This window comes from Chelonoidis abingdonii, chromosome 2 (genome assembly GCF_003597395.2).
Source record: "Chelonoidis abingdonii isolate Lonesome George chromosome 2, CheloAbing_2.0, whole genome shotgun sequence".
Lineage (NCBI taxonomy): Eukaryota > Metazoa > Chordata > Testudines > Testudinidae > Chelonoidis > Chelonoidis abingdonii.
This window is the reverse complement of record NC_133770.1, coordinates 100,417,438-100,440,217: the sequence shown is the minus strand read 5'-3', so window position 1 is coordinate 100,440,217 and position 22,780 is coordinate 100,417,438. Positions and strand designations below refer to the sequence as shown.

Sequence of the window (22,780 nt, the reverse complement as noted above, 5' to 3'; positions counted from 1 at the left end):
CTGTGTTGCTATGACAGTCCAGGCAGTACAGAATCTTTCTTTTTACACAGGAAAGGGAGGGGCTGATTGAAGCTTAGCCCCAGTTGCTAAGGAGGAAGACGGTTACCAGCCGTTCTGTCATCTACTGGGAATACTGGAGTCATTCCCATTTTGTACCCACGTGCGCCCCCGTACCTCCCTACGGCCAGCCAGGAGCCACTCACGGGCAGATGGCGACAATGGATATCAGTCCATATTGCACCGTCGACCACCGTGGAGGGAAGGAGTGGATAAAATGCTCCTCACTGCTTGCAGCATCGCGTCTACAGCAGCATTTCAGTACAGATAGGATGACAATTGACAGAAGTAGAAATGATTTCTTCCCTTTTCTTCACGTGGTGGGGGGGGGGGGGAGGGAGAACGAGGAGCTATTCGCCTGAACCTACGCCAGACACTGTGTGTGAACTACAGACATTGGGCAGCTCAGCCAAGATGCAAATCTTTTCAGAGACTGCTGTGGACTTTGGATAGCTGGAGTCTCGGACCCTCCTCCCTCCCATGAAGCCACCCATTTTGCATTCTTTGCTTTCCGTACACTTGTCATGCAGGCACTGTGTAGCCGCTGGAGATTCCTTTTCAAACGCTTGCATTGTCTGTCTTCTGTAACGGAGCTCTGAATCACCCACAGATTTGTCTCCCAGTAAAGCGATCAGATCCAGTAATCTCCCCGTACGGTCCTATGGCTGAAGCTCTTTTGGATTTGGGAGGCATCGCCACCCGTGCTGATCAGAGCTCCAATGCTGGGCAAACAGGAAATGTAATTCAAAAGTTTGGCTTCAGAAATCGACGCTAGCCTCGGACCATGGACGCACAATGCCAAATTACTGTGCCTAGTGTGGCTGCGTGAAATCTAATTTATAATATCAGTTTTATTAAACCGATTTTAGCTAATTCGATATTATCGCGTAGTGTAGACGTGGCCTAAGAAACAGCTATTCAGATGCTTGTTTATGGCCCATACTGCCACAACCTGCGCTGAAGGAGTGATCTGGGGAAGAGTGTTAGATAGGATTCTCCTGGCCATACGGTTTAGAAATACTCTTTGGTAGCCAAGCCATAGAACTTCTACTAGGTTGACTCTTTAGGAGGTAGTTGTTACTCTGCTGTGTCATTCAGACAGATACAAACACCATGACTCATCAAATGGGCAGGATGGTAAAGGAAAAGGATTAGAGAAGAACAGGCTTGCAAGCATCTTCCTGTTTACCAATGGCTTAAAAAAAACCCCAACAAACTCAAACCTCAGCAACATTATGTGTACTGGCAGTGATGTAGCTTGGCTGTGTAGCTTAAGACTTCTGGCCAAATTGACTCCGGTGCAAGCATATTTACTTTAGTGAAGTTACACTAGGGATAAATCTGGCCTCTCAAGCCTGAATACTTGCACTGTATTACTGAGTATGTATGGTAAGCCGTGAGAACAATATGCTGTTTCTGGCCATCAGCCACAGCAGGGAGGTCATTTTCTTCTTGGCAATTAGTGAAGTGGTAGCATCACAAAAGGAAGCAAATAAACTTATTCTATCCCGCTTAAGTGCCCAGTTCTCATCACAGATTTCTGCTGGATGTACTGTGGGGCCCCAGAGAGAGCTTGATTTCTACATGCAATGATTTCATTCAGGCTTATTTTGCTGGGATATTGAAAGAACTTTGGGGGAAAAAAAATCTTAGTTTTCCTCATACAATAAATGTGTCTCTCTTTTTTTCTTTTTCTAGGGGGAAAAATGCCAGCCTCTTTAAGAAAACTACAGCAAATGGCTATTTATCTGGGGCTGTTAAGTGGTGGGGGATGTGCTGTGATGTATTATCTTATGCAAAGTAAGTCCTGTTGCTATTAGCAACCTTATTTCTGCCCTCTCCACATCATTCCCCTTTGTACAGTTGACAAATAAGAATAGTTCAGATTCTGATAAACATGGATTGGAGGGAAGAGCAGCAGAGCTTAAAGATTTTTATTAATCACACCTGCCAGTGCAATGTCCCTCATTTTGTAGGCTTGACTTTATTTAATTCCAATACTAGTTCTTTCTGAAGCATGGTTACTTTAGTCTCAAAAGGATTTATTTAAAAACAGATGAAAGTTTATTCTCAATTAGATTTAAAAAATGGTTGTTGGGAAATGTGGGGGACAGGGCAGGGGAACACCACTTAAATAGGGAAATGTGAACCTGTTAGAATTCTGGTCAGTTTGTATGTAATACATCCATTTTATGGTGCTGTTCCCTCAAAATGGATCTTGTGAGGTGCTGAGCATCAATGTGTATTGAAGACAGTCAACAGCAGTTAAGAGTGCTCAGCATGTTGCAGGATGGAGCCTTAAAAGGAAGCCTAGAGAGATGACGCGGTCAATTAGGTGACAGACAGATCTACTTGCTAGATTTAATTGGTCAAGAATTATTAACGTTAGTAGTTGAAGCAATTGATTTTCTCTTTTAGTGACTTCCAGACATTTAATAGTCTGGAAGCAACAGGCTTTGTTTCCATTTATTAGAATGCTCTAGTTCTCAGGGTCTTTCCCTTGTACAATAGAACCTCAGAGTTCAGAAATGGAGGTTGTTTGTAACCCTGAACAAAATGTTATGGTTGTTCTTTCAAAAATTTACAACTGAACATTGACTTAATACAGCTTTGAAACTTTACTATGCAGAAGAAAAATGCTGCTTTTAAACAAACAATCTTAATTTAAATGAAACAAGCACAGAAAGTTTCCTTACCTTGAGTGTTGTTTTTTTTTTAAACTTGTCCTTTTTTTAGTAGTTTACATTTAACAATACTGTACTATATTTGCCTTTTTTGGTCTCTGCTGCCACCTGATTGTGTACTTCCAGTCAGGGCCGGCTCTAGCAATTTCCCCGCCCCAAGCACGGCGGCACGCCACGGGGGGCACTCTGCCGCTCGCCGGTCCCGCGGCTCCGGTGGACCTCCCGCAGGCTTCCCTGCGGGGGGTCCGGTGGTCCCGCGGCTCTGGTGGATCTCCCACAGGCGTGCCTGCGGATGCTCCACCGGAGCCATGGGACTAGCGGACCCTCCACAGGCACGCCTGTGGGAGCTCCACCGGAGCCGCTTGCCGCCCTCCCAGCAACCGACAGAGCACCCCTCGCAGCATGCCGCCCCAAGTACGCGCTTGGCGCTCTGTGGCCTGGAGCCAGCCCTGCTTCCAGTTCCAAATGAGGTGTGTAGTTGACTGGTCCGTTCATAATTCTGAGGTTTTACTGTAGTTACTAGCAGTTTATATTGCTTTTTGCCTAGCCTTGATCCTGAGGACATTTGCAGGAAAGGTGACCAAACTCCTTTCTGAAGCCCTCAGTAGTTGTGAAACGTTCTCTTCGACGTATTTTAATAACAAATTGGACAACATTGGAAAGCCATCTTGTATTTCAGACAACTCATGCACTTGAGTTCTGAACTGAAGCTCAAGCAGACTGATAAGCCTGACATGTTTTAAAAGAGAAAGGCTGGATTTAACAGGGATATTAGCATTTTCTCTTAACATCCCTTGAAATAGGTTTACTTTCATTAGCAAAGTGAGTGAAAACAACTCCTTAGTTTCCCATATTGTTTAGCTAAACAATACAATTAATTTATGTGGCTATTGATCATCATTAAAACCATTGTCTGGTGAAATGTTCAAGTGAAATATGCATAGCCTATTAAGGACCATTGCTTTGGTGTGATATTGATAGCCACATAATGTTTTTGATATTTTGATTACAGGCCAATTGGGCTTTTAATTACTAAAGTACAGCCTTTAATGAGAGTTACTCTCTTCGTTAGCTTCAAACGAAAACAGAAGCTACTACTTTGACTCACAAGCTAATACAGTTTCATCTCTCTAACCTTAAAGGCTTGTTAACCCAGGAGAACTAAGCACCAGTGCCAATCATGTGGATTCAGTGAAGTTCTGGTTCCCCTTCCTCATCTTCATGTGTACAGCCAAGATGACTGAAGCGCAAGGAAGTGGGACTTCCTCCATGTTGTACATTGAATAGCTGAATAGCTATTCAATCTAGGATCCTCTGACTTCTCCCTTTGCTGTACCCAGTGGTTTACATCACTTCCTTGTATATCTGCTATGTATAACTGTTCCTGTTCTGGATCTTTTCTATGAAGATTCTCTTTGCTTTGTCAGAGCCCTGAAGACAGTGCCAGGGAGAAAACAACCCAACCACTTCCACTGCTCCCACCATTTAAGTTTTGTGTCATGCTGAAATAGTTTCAGACACAATCGTCAGGAAGTTTGTCACTACAAGCAGCTCAGCTCCAATTTCAGGCTCTCTGTGAGGAGATAAACAGTAGTCCTTATAGGGCTGGTCTACACTACGGGGAAAAATCGATCTTAGATACGCAACTTCAGCTACATGACTAACATAGCTGAAATCGAATATCTAAGATCGGATTACTCACCCATCCTCACCACACGGGATCGATGTCCGTGGCTCTCTCTGTCGATTCCAGAACTCCGTTGGGGTTGGTGGAGTTCCGGAATCGATATAAGTGTGCTCGGGGATCGATATATCGCGTCTAGACGAGACACGATATATCGATCCCCGAGCAATTGATTGTAACCCGCCGATACGGCAGGTAGTGTAGACGTAGCCATAGCCAACTGTTGTGCCCTTTAGAAGCCCCTGCTCTGGGTTCATGCTATAGATATCTAAGTTCACACACACTTAGGCATTTTATGTTAATACTTCAGGCAAGATATTCATAAGATACCACTGTCTACTGTGCGCAGCTGAGAAAGGTGGTATCTTATGAAGGGGGTGAAGAGGGATTGGCTGCAGCTTCCCGATTCAGAGTCTGCTTCTATGCTGGGACGGCCCCCAAGTATGGATAGCAGCCAGCCAGGCTGTTTTCAATGGCCCTCAGAGGCTGTCCTCCCTCAGAAAATGGCCAGTTGCAGCCCTCATTAGTGGCTATGGGAGAGCTTGGGCTAGAAACCAGCAAAGCTGCCTCTTTGTCAACTGGGGACAGCCGCCAACCCTGTTGCACTCCCAGAGCAATATAAAGAGGTGGACAAACAAAAGATTTGGGTCCTCTGTTTTAAATCTAAGGTGGGAACTAGATATTCAGGGTGGGATTTTCAAAAGTATTCAGTGTTAGTGTAACCCTCTTCTCATTAAAGTCAGTGGGAATGAAGCTAGGCCAGTGCTGAGAATATCTGAAAATCCTGCTCTCAGCATGCGTAGCTTGAAAAGTTTGCTTCAAGATTTTTCTAGCACTAGAAGGCCCACTAGTTCCCTCCCCCACCCCACCCCCTGACAGCTCTATTTTATACATTGGTCACCATTGGAAAGAATATTTGCCAGTTATCACCTCAGCTGCAACACTATTTCTCTGTATTTCCTTGCTGTGATACTTCACATGCTGTGATGTAGTAGCTGATTGTGACGGTGACAACTGTATATGTTTCATGGTACCCTTCTAAAATTAATGTTTCCTCCACTTGTGTTTTAGCTTTAGGGACTTTTGCTTAAACCTTGCTTGATCCTATAACACAAAGGTTCTGTAGTAGCAGCTGCTACTGCCATCCTAGAGCAAAGTAAGAAGTTCTCTCAGTTCCTACATGTTTTCCAGAATTCCCTTTAAAGTTTAGAATGTTGTTGAATGCACCTCCTACTGCTCTACAAGTGTCAGAAAAGCATGGAAACTTGCCCATAATGCCACTCTTACATGTACAGGACATTTGAAAGGTCTTAAATCCAGGGCCTATTTCACCTAAATTTGTTACAGAACACCACTTTCCTTCTGCTTCAATGTTTCTGATTTAGGGGTTGGCATCATCTTTAGTCAGAAGTTGTCCATCTAGTTGTTTTCCCCACCATTTAGAACTGTTTGCCATTGAGACGGGTGGTAGTGCAGACTTGGGATTCTCTTTTTGGCAATCGATTAATGTGAAAAAGTCTCAGATTTCAGAATCATGTCTGGTATCTCATGGCTGGTTATTACTATTTATAGGATTGAGTTCTTTTTCTGGAGGATTTTCTGTGCGTGTATATAAAAAAAATGGGGGTGGGAGAATGTCATTTCTTTTATTTGCAGTGTTGTTATAGCTGTCTTGGTCCGATATGGGAGAGAGAAGTTGGATGAGGTAAGTTTCTTTCATTAGACCAACTCCTGTTGTGAAAGATGAGCTTTCGAGCTGCACAGAGCTCTTCAAGTTATAGCTCAAAAGCTCATGTCTTTCACCAACAGAAGTTGGTTAAAAAACAGTTTCTTACTCCCCCCTAGGTCTCCTTTTATTTGTATTTTTCAACCCCATATTGACTTCTTTCCACAATGGTCTGTTTCTTTTGATCTAGAAAATTTTGCCAGGACACAGTATTATCAGCTGGCTATTGAGCAGCTCAAGAATGACCCTGTAGCCTTGGAGGCACTAGGGGCTCCCCCTCTTAAAGTTCACAACATCAGACTGACAGACAAGAGTAATCGCGTTGACATGGCCAGAGCACAGGTAAGAGCAGTGAGCATGCCTACCACTGAAACATGGCTCTCAAAGATGGATTTTAAGTGTATAATAATGATATAGAGGAGAGCGAGGAGATTTTTCAAAGGCGACTAAGTGATTTAGGTGCACAGGCCCCATAGATGAGTGCTCATGGCCCACTTAGGGTGAGACTTTCAAAGGCATCTAAGTCTTTTGATTTGAAATATGGTAGAGGAGTGAATAGCAAGAATTACTCCTCCATGTAGTGCTAATTAGTTTCATACAGGAGAGAAATGGTGTGTGCACCCACTGATGCTTCTTTATGCTGTATAAAGGGTTCACCATCCCTAGCCAAAAGGACTTTTGTTTGCTTGTTTTTTATTTTTACGTACGGTCTTGCCTATCTTGGGGTTTTTAGCTACTGGAATAGCTATGCCACTAAAAAAGCCAGAGGATACAATTTTCAAAAGCTGTTGCGTCACTTAGGCATCTAAGACCAATTGACTTCCAATGTAGCTTATGTACATAAGTCACTGAGGGTTAGTCCTGGTATGGATGTGTTGCCCAACTGTAAAGTGTGACTAACACCAGCACAGCTTGTACTAGTTTGAAGCAGAGTGAAACCAGACTGATAAAGGTCACTTTTTATGCTGTGTCTGCACTAGGGCTTTGTATCAGTGGAGATCAATGGCTGTCAACCTTTTCAAACCAGGAGTCCAATTTGTCCTGCGAACCTCCAAGTTCATCCTCACTTAAAAACTACTTGCTTACAAAATCAGATACAAAAACTACAAAAAAAGTCACAACACACAATTACTGAAAAATTGCTTACGGTTTCTTTTTTACTATATTAAAAAATAAATCAATCGGAATATATATATTGTACTTACATTTCAGTGTGTAGGAGATAGAACAGTATAAACAAGTCATTGTCTGGATGACATTTTAGTTTGTACTGATTTCAGTAGTGCTTTTCATGCAGGTGGTTGTAAAACTAGGCAAATCTTTAAATGAGCTCATATACCTCCGGAAGACCTCCACGTACCCCTGGTTGAGAACCACTGGTGTAGATAGCCAGTGGCTTTAAAACCAAAACACCAAAAATGAAGGTCAAGAGTATTTAGTCAGGCCTTCCCTGCTTTTGCTAGAGGTTTTGGATGCATCCGGAGAGTTTCAAAGCCATTAATGAAAAGAGCACAGGGTGTTGAATCTTTGACAAATATCTTCCAGCTGGCTATAGGGCATTTGAGTTAAATGTGTTAACCAAGAAAATAAAAAGCAGCAATTTTTAAACAGACTGAATAAAATTCACTTTCCCTTTCAATTGAATCAGGATCCACTTGCATGATATCTGTAATGTTATGAATTTCCTAGTTCTCCAGTTGCCCTTAGAGTCTTCCAGGCAAGAGCTGAATTTCCAATATAAAAAGCATAGACAAAAAATGTCAAGCTTCCTTTATATAGATCAGAAGGGAGGATCCACCAACCTTCAATTCATTTTTTCCTTTGTAAGTCACCTTTAAGAATGTTACAAAGATTGAAATGACTCAGGATGAAGTCACATTTCATTCCTCTAACCAACCAACTGCTTTCTTATCCACCATGTCACTCAGTGCCCTCTATAAATGATGAGCATTATTTCATCAGAGATATGAAACCAGTGAATGATCCTTCATCAGCCAGAGTGGGTTGCTACAGCATGGTCTTGCATGGTCCAGGGGCTATTGTACCACCTCCAGAGCATGCCCAACTCCTGCCAGCTAGACCTGCGTGAGAAGGCTTGGTGATGTCATTTTTAATGGTCTATCAAGAATAGACATAAAGCATATTTCTTTTCTTTAGCCATGCTGAATGTTTTAGCAGAAACGCAATACTGCAGCTATAGCCTAACTTATTAAGTTAAAGTATTTTAATGGTAGAATTTTCAAAGCTGCTGCAGGATTTTAATATCCAATTCCCATTAATTTAATGAAGTGTAGCTTTGACTATCCCAGCCTTCGTGCCTGGATTTGTTCTAATAAACTCTTATGTAATACTTGTCATCCATGGATCTCCTAGTGCTTTGCAAAGAAAGGGTGTTAATTCTTTATACAGTTGCAGTCATAACATAGAACATTCTTTTAACACGATTTGTGTATGACAAAATTGATAAAACTTTAATGGCGTGTGATTGTAATGAAACTCTAAAGTGCTGAAAAGCTGAAGTATCTGTGTTAAAATTGTGGGAGTGATTCAGTTTTATCTTATTGACTAAGGGAGGAATAAAAACATTCATTTTACTAACATCAGTCATTGAAAGTGTTCAACTAACTTTTATATCTGCAGTTAAAGATACCAGTATCTGGAACAAAATCGGCTGGATATCTCCATACCAATTCAGTAAGAGACCTCTCCCACAACTGGTGAGTATGAATAAAAGAGTACTTTGTGGAGTGTTCAGGATAGGAGGAGAATCAGGGACAGATTTTTGGTTTATACTCATCAAAATGGCGGAGATTATGGAAATAAGAAATCTGCCTTTGAAGAGCTTATGAAATATTGTGTTCACATGCTGTCATTATGGAAGTGACAATATCTATTAAATAATTTACATTTCTTATCTGAGGAATACAAAAGGATGAGGACATTAGACTGAGAACTTTGTGCCGAAAACGGTCCTCTGTTAACTGTAACCCAGTATACTGGAGTGCATAATTGGCCCACCTGAGTCTAACTTACCCACTTTTTCTCCCCCTTCACACAAAAACAAAATGCTAAGATAGTTGGGCACCCGGTTTAACACTGATTGTCCTTAGTTATTTTAACAGGCCTGTGATATTTTCTACTGTTCTCAGACCACAGCAATGCCATGACACTCTGGGTATGTCTACGCTGCAGCTGGGAGTGAGCCTTCCACCACTGGTAAACAGATTTGCCCTAGCGGAGCTCAAGTTAGTGTGCTAAAAACAGCCCTGTGGGTGCTGTGGCTCTCGAGGTGACGCAGGCTCGCCACCTGAGTTCAGAGCCAGAGGGTCAAGTGGGTTTGAGAGCCAGAGCTGCCACCTGAGTGGCAATGTCCACTGTGCTAATTTTAGCGTGGTAGCTTGAGCCCCGCTACCAGGAGTATGTTTAGCAGGGTTGGGAGGCTCCATCCCAGGGGCAGCACAGACGTACCCAGTAAGGTGAGCTAAGGATTGTGTCATTTTCTAAAATTGTTGTCTCTTTGTTCAAAGAAAGGCTGTATTGGGGAGAAATGGAAATTTCTTCGTACTCCAATATACTAATCTATGTTATGGGTGTGGGGCTCTCTCTATTAAACCGCAGCCCCCTCTTTCTCAAGGCCAAACTGATTTCCAGAACTGAGAGAATAATTAGGAACCAATAATTTATTCAGCAAGTTTGATTTCTATTGCGGATTGAAGAATTTCTGAACAATTTACAATTTCCCCATTTATTTTTTGTTGAAAGTTGGTACAAAACATTTGTTAGTTCAGTTTTCCCTGTGTCTTGTGATTAGATCTCCAAAACCAAAGCACTTTTGCTTAGTTGCACATGGCACTATGGGACTGTCTCTGTTATATGATTAGATAAGACCTACCAAGAGCAGGTGAAAATTCTTGTGGAAACCAAATTTAAAATTCAGTGGTTAGGGTACTAGCCTAGCACCTGGGAGACCTGGGCTTACATCTCTGCTCTGCCGTGACCTCCAGGTGACCTTGAGTAGGGCACTTAGTCCCTGTGTGCCTCAGTTCCCCATCTGTAAAAAGGAGATAATAGTACCTGCATATCAGATACTAGGTGAATGGGTCCATATAAGTACGTAAGGGCTTATTTAGACAGTTAGTGCGCAGCAAGCTGGAGTGTAAATCTACAGCGCACTAACGGTCCACGTGGACCCTGATTCTGCGCTTTGATTTGGGGAACTTTTAGTGTGCAGTAGCAGAGTCCACACAGACAGTGTATGGCATGCTGCTGCAACAGACTTTTACACTCCAGTTTGCCGTACACTAACTGTTCATCTTGACAAGCCCTAAGATAAATTTCAAATTCACTCTCCAAACATACCCAAGTGCAAACTTAAAATATATTTCCCAGAAACATTTATGCCAGTAAAACTTGATCACATAAGTATTTGGCCACATTTGGGCCCCTTTGTGCCAAGCAAATGGTAGCAATATAGTTGGTTTCTGACACAGTTCCATTTTGTAATAGATGAGACTTGCATGTGTCCTTGAACCAGATCACAGTGATTCAAACACAGGTCTCATCTGCTCCATAAAACAGAACAGCATAAGCCATTGTTGGGAATAGCTATATTATACTTGAATTATCTGACATGGTTCTTGATAATGGGCAGACAAGCCTTTACAGTCTAGAATCTAGAAAGAGAAACAGCAATGACAAGACACTGAAAGTCAAATTTTCAAAAGTGACTTAGGTTCCTAAATCCTATTTTAAAAAATTACACGTAGGAGCTTTTAAAGAAGAGACTTAGGCCCCAGTGTCTAAAGTCACTTTTGAAAATAGGAATATTTGAAAATTGGATCTGGAGTGACCAGACTATAGATTCATCATACAAAGGTGCAGCAACCTAATTGTATTACAGTATGTGTGGGATTTTCAGAAGTGATCAGCACTGGCCTGACACTACTCTCACTTAACTTAAAGACTACTGCTGACTGGAGCTGCTCAGGAACTTTGACAGAATGTTTTTCAGAAAATGCTGATGGATTGAAACCAAAACCGTTTGCAGAACTGTTATCTGTTTACCTAATTTACTGTTGTTCTAGTTTTCATCAGAAAGGTTTCTCAGCCCTAGGATAGAATTTCTGATAAAACCCAGAGAGCGTGAACAATCCCAGCAGCTCAATGGTTAGGGCACTTGAACCTGGGTGTTCCACATCCACGCAAGTCCCTGCTATGCCTGATTCATCCTGGCTATTCTGGGTTTCTCTCTTTCTCTGTCAAAATTTTGAAGGAGCTTTTTGTTCTGTTTTGCATTGGAACGGAAACAAATTCTGAAACCGCACACATTTTTCACAAAATGGAATTCTTGTTTTCTGGACAGCCCTGCTACTTCAATGGGCACAGTTAGGCCAATGGAGGCACGAGGGTCTGCCCGGTGCAGGCCTATGGACACAGCTTTGCATTCTCCAGTCACGAGCGCACAAGTGAGTGCGACTCCTACAGTGGAGCACCTATAGGGACATATACTTGAAGGAGAAAAAATTATTTGGCAGATTAACACTGATAGTCCTCTCAGAAAATGGGCTTGGAGCAAAACTTTGAAGAGCAGAGGGTGCACCTTTGTGTATCCCAGAAGTACAGCTTTCTTTCTCTAAATGAATTATTTTATTCTCTTTGCATACTTGCCTCCTCCTATGGGCTTCTATACTTGTATCAACAATCACGTTCAGTAACAATGTGTTGTCAAAGCCTCCCTAACTAGGATAATTCTTTAGCAATGTGATCTAGATCCAATACCAGAGATTAGCGAAGGACTACCTAATTGCAGTCTTGATAGGCAGAAGTGGCTGATTGTAAAAAGGAAAGAGAGGTGAAGTTTGTTTTTTTGGTTGTTTTTTTTTTTTTTTTTTAAAGCACACATTCCATCACCCTATCAGGATTTTATTAGTGTTGCAGAACCATGATATGTAGTTTCTTGGTCCGTTAAGCCATCAAGGAAAGCGTCTTTTAGAGGTTTGCATCTGCAAACCTTTTTAAAGCCCATTTAATTACACTAAATGATTTGGTTCTTGCTGCCTAGTGTTTTTATACTTGACATCACCACAGTATGAAATTGCTCAATTAAAGTCAAATGCTCTTTTGGTTTGTATCAGCTGGTGTCTCCGAGATGTCACCTTGCAACTCAGGGATGGTCAGAATATTCCAGTGTACCACTCGTGTGTGGAGAGCACCAACACACAGGAGGGGTGAAAACCAAAGACAGCTGCTTTGCACATCCTGTCACTTGCGATCTATTGATTGGTTGCATATTACTTTGAAATTGTCCATTTGTCACAATACTGAGTGTACAGTTAAATGGACAATCTTACAGTCCAATTATTTCTCTAGCACTGAGCTCAGTGCTAGTATTGTTAATTTCATTCTTTATTTGTCTGTATTGTAGAAACCCAAAATAAAGATTTTACAGTACTATTACTGTTCCAGAATGTCAAATTGTTATATCTTGTAAGTGCTGCTATGATTTTTTTTTTTTAAAAGGACTCTTGCTGGTAAATTGCATTTCTTTAGGATTATGAACCTCAAATCTGGACAGCTGATTTGCTTTCTAAGTCTAGGCGACCAGTCAAATTTTCAGATAAACCAAATAACAGGTGGTTTTCCCTTTTTAGGTGATGCAAGTCAGTGGCTAACCGTCACTGAACTATCTTTACAAGGAGAGACAACGAGACCTAGGTTGGAGAGAGAAATTACTATTATATGATTTACTAAACATGAAATATGACTTGCAATTTATATATTTCCACTCCTATTGCTCATTTAGTAAATAAGGCAGACTACAGGCAAAATAAATGGCTATCAGGGTTTCAAAAACCACCATCAAAGTAGACCGAGAAATACCAGAAGTCAGTCAGTCATTTTACTTATCTGGGGAGCGAGACATCCAGTGATAGTGACACCATGCTAGATGCCATCAAACACAGCAAACAACTTTCAAATCTTTTCTAGTTTATGAAAAAGTAGCATGATCGGCATCATTTTAAAAAAAAGCAAAAAACCAAACACTTGCATCATGTCTGTCCTACTCTATGGAGCAGAGACATGGAAATCTACCACAGCAATTGATAAGAAGTTCAACTTATTCCAAAGTAAATGCCTACAGAAGATGTTCAGAATCTATTAGAGTTTATTACGTCGTCAGATATGCTAAGCAGAACACACCAACTTAAAGCATCAAACACAGCAAAAGGATGGACATATTTAGGACATGCTTTAAGGATGCCATTAGCTTGACTTCCACATGAAGTGATAACATGGATACCAACTGGAAAGAGAGGTAACCTAGAGAAACATTATATAGAACAGTAGAGAAAGAAGATAAATTCATCAGCATGACACTCAGAAGCCTGAACAGACCGGCACAAGACAAAGATAGATGGCAAAAACTGGTGGATATCCTCTACACCTCAGGGTGCAGGAGTAGAAGGAAAGAAAAGATTGGCACTTCTGAGACACACAGTAGGACTAGTGTGATAGTGAATGAGTCAAAACAATCTTTCCTAATCTAAACTCTGAAGAACTATGTGAGAATTTAAATATTGCCATCCAAAGACCGTATTGCGATTTTGAAACAGTTGAGGCATCCTCTCTTTCCGTCAGTTGACTCTTTCATAGCCACAGATATGAAGAGTACTGAAGTCTTCTTAGAATGAAATGGTTTAGGAAACCAAACTCCAGTCTGACCCCCATTCTACACTGTTCCTTTCTATTTCCATGTATATCTTCAGGTTATACCCTGTACTTACACACAGAACAGTTCTACTTTTTTCTATCACCATTCTCTGCTCATTCATGCTGGAATTTTCCAAGAGGAGCCTTAGGAAGTTAAATCACTGAGAATTGATCAACTAACTTCTGTAGGCCTCTTTGAAAATCCCAGGCTTAAGTACTTTAGATCTTCACTGTAATCATCCCATTGCCTTTAAATTCCCTTTTTAGAGAAGGTGAGAAGATGTACACTATGTTCCAGCTGCAGCTTCGCAAGAGTCTCAGGAGAGCCATTATTTGTTCTTGGATCAGAACAGGTTAACCCTATGGTGCCTGGGTTCCACCTTCAGTTATCCAGGACCCTGGAGGAAGGACTCTCACTCAGCTATAAAGGACAAACTAGGAATTTTAACCATCTTAGTTTGTTTTATGGAATCAGGATTCTTAGAAACAAAGTTCCCTCTATTTCCCTGTAAGATTTTGATAATGCTGCCCTTTAATTTTAATGGTGCCTCTTCATCTTGTCTGATAAAGGAACATATGTTTATTTAAGGGCTCTCAATAGTCCATCCCTTATGTATTATTCCTTCATACACCCTAAGTCTTTTTTTTTAAAAGCCAGGGAATGGAGATTGCCTTGGAGACACTATAAGTACTGGTAAGTTACTGCAGTATAATAATTGGGAGCAAACTGGACTGTGTCTCAATTACATTTAAAAGCCCTACTTTCGGTCTTTCCCCCATTACAAATCTATTCGTGTACATAAACTTACATACCTGCTGATCTTGAAAGAGGTAGAGTAGAGTCATAGCAGTACAGTAGCTTCCTCTCCCCTGCATGTACTGGGGAAAAAAAGGAACCTGACTTCATACCCAATCAGTTAATTTCTACATGTGGTTTCCATTAGGCACAGCCCATCCCATAGCTTCTAATTTAAAGAGGGACACAAGTGCATTAGGAGGAAGCTAAAAGAACTGGGGAAAGACTTGAAACAGCTAACTGCTGCTAAAAGACAAGATAACCTCAGTAAAGGCTCCTGGATGACACCCCCTCCTTTGGGCTTTCCTTACAATGAAGGAAGAGAATCTGAAGCAGAAATTGTAGGTTTGCTACTTCATTTTGTTAAACAATTCATGCATCATAACTATATTGTATTAGCAATTACTAAACAAACCTAATCCAGTCCATGGCCACTGACTAGTTTTTATTTCTGAAACAATCTTTTAACTGCACTTAGAAATGACAATCACTAGTCTGGTAAATAAAATCCACTCTTTGTCACCATACAGTTCAGAAGTGACCAATGCCTCATCTTGCAAAATACTGGATTCCCTTTCCCATCAGTTCTCTTAAGATGGGTTTATTCTTTCGCGGGGTTTGCCTCATGCCTGTGCAGCATCTTACTAACTTCCATAGTAGAGAATTTATAACCTTTGCAGAAGGGAGGTAGCAAGACAGACAGCCTGACAATCAAGGCAAGATTATTTTTATGTAGAAGCAATTGTATTAATATTTATTGTCTTGTTGTAAATATAATTGGCTGGGATGATAAAATATTTATCTCCACATTTGTTTGCTTAACCAGGACATGGATGATTGTCTCTTTAATATTTGCAGTGTTGTTGTAGCCATGTTGGCCCCAGGATATGAGAAATTAGATGGGTGAAGTACTATCTTTTATTGGACCAACAACTTCTGTTGGTGACAGAGACAAGCTTTTGAGCTAACAGAGCTCTTCAGGTCTGGGAAAGATAAGCAGCTTGTCATAGCTAAATACAAGGTGGAACAGATTGTTAAGCTTAAGGAATACCTTGTTGCAAGAGACCATTTAAGATGAAGTGGGCAATTAATGTCTGCACTCATAGGACAAAGGTGGGTTAGTGAGTTACAGTGTTGTAATGACTTAATGTCTGTATGGTACTTTGATCACATATAGCACCATATAAATGCTAAGCAGTATAATGTGGCTGCCTTTTCAGGCCCACATCTCTAGAAGAGGAAGGGCATTCTTGTAGCTAAGACATGAGACTGAGATGCAGGAGATATGTGTTCAATTCCCAACTTTGCCACAGACTTCTTGTGTGATATGGGGCAAGTCACTTAATTTCTGACTTAGTTCCCTGTGTGTTAAATGGGGCTGATCCTACTGTTTCCCACCCTCTGTCTCTTGGCTCTTTATCTTGTCTGCTCTTCAATGCAAGGACTGCCTCTTACTATTGTGCAATGAGGTGCCAGTCACAGGTTGGGTCTAAAGGCACTATGTTAATATCACTAGTAAGCTAGTTATGGCTCTTCTGTTCCGCACAGCTTCCTCAAACTGCCTTCACCAGTTAGGGTCCAGTGCTGCACTGCTTTGTATCTTTTCTGTAGTCATTTCCATCTGTGCAAAGTGGCTCTGGAACATGTTTACACCCACTTTGCACAGGTGAAAATGACTACACAGCACAGTTGCCAACTTTCACGTGGTAAATAAGCACCTCGACTTTTGCAATAAGCCAAAAATCAAACTAATCCCATTTCAAAACAAGGCCAAAACAAGTCCATACTTAAGAACCTCAACATTGTATGTGACTAGATCCCCCTGGTGTACAGTAGGCCCATTGTGGACCCCTGATTCTCTCCCCCCACCCCTTGCCTCTACTTGCCTCTGCTTTCCCCTGCTTGCCGGTAACTGATCAAAGAAAAGAAGCAACACGCTACAAGCAGCAAGCCAAAAGCTGGTCAACAAGCAACTCACAAGCCAATTAAACCAAAAACAAGCCCAATTTCTGCATTTTTTCCATGGGTTTGGCATGTCTGCTACACAGGGTGTCAGACAGGAGAGAATCAGGCTGTTTTTCAAAATCTTAATTGAGTTTCTTCTTTATAAATCTGTCAGCAAACTGCTTTTTTAGCTATTTAATATATTATGAGTGAAGAGAATCAGCTCCTTTGTTTAAATATCAAAGCAGTTGTTTTACAAAGGCCGTGGCAGTTAGTCCACCAAGTATGCCAATTCAGTTTAACCAGGACAGAAAAAACCCCACTAAATAGATGTCCCATTAGTTCAGGAGGGTTTCTTACATTGTGCCAGCACCAGCTCACAAAGCAGACAAGTGCTCCTCCTAAGGAACTACTCAACCTACTTGTCAGGAAGACCACAAGAAAAACCTTTGCAGCTACTTCTGTTCATATCCTGAAAGATTTTGCAGTGAACATGCAGTATCTTTGGGAACTATTGTATTACTATTATGGATTGTTGAGGGCTAGGCATTGTATTCTAATTCTGCTGTATGGGGGAGAGTTACCACAGCTTCTCTAGGAATAAGATATAGTGGATAATTACTGAGATCCCTGGCATCGTAAACAGCTCCTGATTCAGGCAGGAACCATAGGCTCAAGAAGACAAAGTGCTTTTGGTATAAAAAGCTGAGCTTAACATTACAGAGGGGCAATCATTTTGATTCAACAGACATGACCTTTGATCCAAGGTAGGCTAACCTTGCTGAAGGATTGGAAGGACCTGAAGCTGCCAACACCAGGAAGAAAAACAACTTCTGGTATGCTGACAACCTTTTATTGTTTTGTGTTTTCTTTGGGTGCTTTTGCCCTTAAATAAAAATAGTCTGATTTGAAAAAGCTGTTTGGTCACTTATAACCACTGGTATACACTGGTCACAGCCTCTGGCGAGAGAGCAAAGGTCATGTTAGTCAGACCTGCTAGGTTAAGCACAGTGACTTGCAGGGAAGCTGTAATCTAAAGCTGTGGTCAGAAGAGGGATGCAGGTGTCTCTTGTGAAAGGTTGTGGCTAGAGTGCCAAGAGAGCATTCCTGGAGCAAATCCCTGGGGCATGGGAGGGTCAAAGGTGCAAAGACCAAATCTGCTGTAAATCACAGCATCTCAAACAAGCAGACAATTGCCTCATTACCAGCATGGTTTCCCAAACCTGTAGGGAAGCATTCCTTGAAAAGGAATAAAAGTTACCCCCATCCCTCCCATTTTACAGAGGTAGACTGTAGCAGGTAAATGATTATGGAGCTTCATCTTGTTTATTACCTATCATAAAATCATCAATGTTCCTTCTAGTCATTTATTATTTAACCTCCTTATAGTTTTCTTTTCCTCTTGAATAGCATTTAGCATCTAATTTTATAGAAATAGAATGTTATCAAAATGTTACTTCAGTGTGTGGCTGCATCAGTCTTATCACACAAGAATAGTAAATGCAGTGAAAAAGTGACAACTTCAGAGCAAAAAAGGAAGTATTTCCCTTCTACCCCCATGCATAGTTGGGCTGTGGAACTCATAAGCACACAAATTCATTGAGACCAATAACTTAATAAGGTTCAAAAAAGGATGGATATGTATATAGTGTGTGAGCATGATTGTTATCGCTAACAAATTCTGGCAAGTTAATTAAATCTCAGGGTTTAAACCAATCTAACTATTAGCAATCAGGATTATGTAGGCAGCAAATTATCACTCGTTTAGCTGTATTTTTTTCTGAAGCATCTGCTGTGGGCCACTATTGGAGACAAGATACTGAACTAGGTGGAGTTTAGATCTGATCCAATAGATCTATTATATTATAGACTGATGTGTCAAATGCATTGTATACACAATTCACCAACACTTAATATTTTGAACTTGACTTTTTCCATTGAATTACACCCTACAGCTTCAGGGATGTTTTAAATTCAATACAGTTCTAAAATAATGGTCCTAAATAGGGGAGCTAAGTATTTCTAGGCTTAGCAAATACTAACCGAGGGAGAATTTTTGTAATTATTACATACTTATTAATCTAAGTCAGTTTAACATTTGTAGGTGCTGTGCTGTATTGCAAAGTTCTCTTAACATACATAAGTGACAGTTTTCCCATAGAGCTGAACACACTATCTGAAGAAATGGAAAAGAGAAGTGATGCGCACACAGTAGCACATACAAAGGAATGATTCAAACCATTACAGATGCCTATTTCAGACAAGCAAAATCTTAGTGTGATCCTGCTGTACTGCTCGTGAGGTGACTGACCTTATGCAAGGGATGCTTGGAGAGAGGGCATTTAAACAGAAACCTGTTCTTCTACCATATTACCCTCCCATTCAAGCAACAATCTTGCATTCAGATGTGATTATCAGCCACTAGGTCTAATGATGAAGCTGAGACTCTACAGTCTCTGCACATGGAGAGGCAATTCTAAGGATGTGAGGTAGTTATGTATAGACATCCCCACCATGCACTCCTTTGAGGGTGAGAGAGATCAAGGCAGCACAGAGTCAAAATCATGGTAATAAATGAAGTGGTCTTTGTAATCCTGTTTCTAAAAGAAAACACACGAATGAATAACTTTAGTGTGGTTGTTTTAGATTCTCCTGCCCCTGTGTGTTTTTAATATATCATTCTATTTTTTTAAAAATGCTTTGTTGCTGGTGCTGCTCTGAGAACCCCCCACAAGCCAGGAAACAAGCTACACTGACAGCCCTCTCAAACCAACCAAATTTTCCCATACTTTTAGACACTTCTATTATTTGAAATAGTAAATGAGAAAACTGACAGAAGAACAATTTAACCTGACAGTGTCCTTTTAAACTGCAGAATAATCTTCCAAGAACAGCTGTGGCAGCTGTGATGTCTTGTGGGTTCATAAGGAGGCAGCAGAGTCTGGACTCTAAGAAGTAAGGCTTGTTTAGAACTAAAACAGCATTACATAAGACAAAAGGAGAGCTATGTATTCCTAGCTGCATCTCTGGTGAAGCTGTCTAGTTCCCGCTGGTTCTTCCAAGCATATGTTCTGCTGATAAAGGCCCAGCACATGCTTCTAACCCCTCCCCTTTCCAGCAAAGCAATTCCAAACAATTTAACATATATACAACTGTTTCTTTACAAATACCATAACATACTCAACTTTGTTAGCAGTGCTCAATTAATCTTTCAGGTGCTCTGCTTCTTAGATCTATGAGGCACCACTTCCGTCCCTGCACTAGCTGAATCAGCAGACTGCTCTGTTTGTTGATCTGAAGGATCCTTCAGAAATTCTCTTAGTGCTTTGTCCTGTAGATGTCAATAAAGTATCTGCCTCCCTATCCTCCTGTATTCTTTAAAAAGATGTTGCAGATGTCTCCTGTGCCTCCAGAATCGATGTCCTTTAGGAGTCTGTACTTCATCAGATCATGGGGCAACCTCACAAGTCACTATTGCCCTCTGTGCCCAGCAAGTACCACCATCAATCCACATAGAGCCTTCGAAGCCCAGAGATGTTAACACACTGGACCCTCTGTCAGAATACATCTTTTTTCTACACTTATGTTGGTCATTGTACAATAAGTCAATATTGCCATTAGGGAGTCTTGTTCTCAGCTCTCTGCAGGTGGCAGTCTGTGAGTCATTGGTGCTGCTCTCTATATAGTCCAGTGGAGCCAAATATGGAACTGTACCTGAGTCAGTGGCCTTTTTTCAGAAGTCTTAACTATCACATCATTATCCACAAGACCATTGGATTGAGGATACCTGGGACTCAGGGTTACTGGATTAAAGCCCGCTCTCTAGCAAATTTTTTAAATGTGTGTCCAAGCTGTCAATTATGATCCAGATAGGATAACTTCAGAGATTCCATGCTGGAAAATATGGCTTTCATGCCCATATTACAATTTTTTTTAAGAAAGTACCACATCAAAACAATTTCTGGTAATGAGAATAATCCAACATCAGAACAATCTTCATATGTAAATAAATCCACACCAGCTTTAGACAATGCTCTTAACTATTCATTGTTTATTAACATAGGTGCTTTTTTCTGTTTAGGTTGGTATTTTTGATGTTTCACACCATAACAGTTTTCTCTCTCATTGTTCATTTATGGTCAGTACAGTATCTCTCTTGGTTCTGTTTACTCATTTCTCCATACTCAAGTGTCCTTTGTGTACTCTTGTGAGCATGCCAGCTTGTAACATCTTAGGGCTGGTCTACACTACGGGGGAAAATCGATCTTAGATACGCAACTTCAGCTACGTGAATAACGTAGCTGAAGTCGAAGTATCTAAGATCGAATTACTCACCATCCTCACGGTGCGGGATCGATGTCCGCGGTTCCCCGTCGATTCCGCAATTCCGTTCGGGTTGGTGGAGTTCCGGAATCGATATAAGCGCGTTTGGGGATCGATATAGCGCGTCTAGATGAGACGCGATACCGATCCCCGAGCAATCGATTACTACCTGCTGATACGGCGGGTAGTGAAGACGTAGCCTTAGGCACTACTGTTCTCTCTAAATAATAGTATGCCACCAGCAGACAGTGCTGCTTTGAACTGGAAATATGGACTTGGAATGTAACATCCTGGCCACCCCTGAAGTATCAACCTTAATTACCCTCTGTAAAGTCTCATCATTAGCCACAGCTTCAGCTAATTCATTCCACATCCTGAGATAGGACAATTCTTTATCAAGTTGACGTACTCTAGGTCTGACTCCTCCCATTGCTGTTTCAGTTTTATCAAATGCTCTGGACAATGTGTCTCTATCTCCTCTACCCTGTGTATGTAGAGGCTCTTGTAACAGCTGAAGGGCTTAGCATATTTTTAAACCCACTATAGGTGCTTTATTCCATTTTAACAATCATAAAGTTTAGCAATTCTATTTGATTTTTTATCTTCCCTTCTAGTATACATCTCTCTCTAGTAGGAATCAAGGATCAGAGGGGTAGCCGTGTTAGTCTGGATTAGTAAAAGCAGCAAAGAATCCTGTGACACCTTATAGACTAACAGACGTTTTGGAGCGTGAGCTTTCATGGGTGACTATCCACTTCATTGGATGCTAGTAGGAATGAGATCCCCATTATAAGTGTTCAGTTTAACCTGTTTGATCACAATGTTCCCTATATTCTTCCTTCAACCGTTTAATACTAAAAATCTTGAAACATTTACCTTAGCACCAGTGTCCAGTTTATAAGGTTATAAAAGTCCTATTAGTCTCTAAAGAAGTTGAGTATTCATCTGTTCCTTTCCCCTCAGATACAACTTCTAGACAGAACTCCTCTTCTGTTCTGCTGTCTGCTCTCTCTGGATTACTCCTCACCATGAATGCTTTGCTTCCTCTTCTGCAGTTGATGATTCTGGTTGTAGACTTTGGTAAAATGATTGTATTTCCCACAAATAAAGCACTGTTCACCAAAATCTGGGCATTGTTGAGGTCTGTGCTTGTGTTCACATCTTGTGCAATCCTTGAAGCTATTCTGTGCAAACTCTACTGCTTTGCTTTTTTCCTGCTTCTGTTTTTTGTGTAGTGTCTTACTGCTTGCCAGCTTCCCCATCCCCCCACTCTATCCAGAGTGGCAGTGTCTGTTTTTCTTCCATTATTTGTATTGTTCAGAATGATTTCTGCCACTCTGACACAGTATTACTGCTTTAGCCAAAGTAAGTCTCATCTTCCAATAGTTTTTTTTGCAGCTTTGGACCTCTGATTCCTCTTACAATTTGATCCCTTATAATTGAATCTGTCAACTAGCCATAGTTGTAGGTTTGGCTCATTAGCTTCAGCTCTGTTAGGAATTTTTCAAGGGACTCTCCTTTCGTCCTCTGAGGTAAAATTTACACTTTTACAATGTTTCATTTGAGGTATGCAATACTCCCTTTTTCTGCAAAATTGTGTGTCATAAACAGACAGCTAAGGGTTAATGTCTCTTTCACCTGTAAAGAGTTGACAGACAGGGAACTAAACACCTGACCAGAGGACCAATCAGGAGACAAAATACTTTCAACCGTGTGTGGAGGGAAGTTTTGGGTGTGGGTCCTTTGTTCTGTGTGTCTTTTCTTGGGGGTATGAGAGGGACCAGACATTACTACAGGCTCTCTAAAGTTCTGTCCAAATAGTAAGTAGAACAGGCGATTTAGGCTTTTTAATTGTT

The 22,780-nt window shown here is 41.0% G+C and overlaps 1 protein-coding gene across 3 annotated transcripts in view; it reads left to right on the top strand.

The window, feature by feature from the left end:
• Positions 1–12,603, top strand: part of COA1 (cytochrome c oxidase assembly factor 1) — an 86,918-nt gene extending 74,315 nt beyond the window's left edge. For all 3 annotated transcript variants that reach the window (XM_075062597.1, XM_032793470.2, XM_075062596.1), the window contains 4 exons: positions 1,756–1,857; positions 6,342–6,493; positions 8,792–8,868; positions 12,286–12,603. In XM_075062597.1, coding sequence (XP_074918698.1) covers positions 1,764–1,857; positions 6,342–6,493; positions 8,792–8,868; positions 12,286–12,382 — 420 coding nt within the window. In that variant the 5' untranslated portion in view covers positions 1,756–1,763 and the 3' untranslated portion in view covers positions 12,383–12,603. The remainder of the gene's footprint in view (positions 1–1,755; positions 1,858–6,341; positions 6,494–8,791; positions 8,869–12,285) is intronic.
• Positions 12,604–22,780: the final 10,177 nt, after the last annotated feature.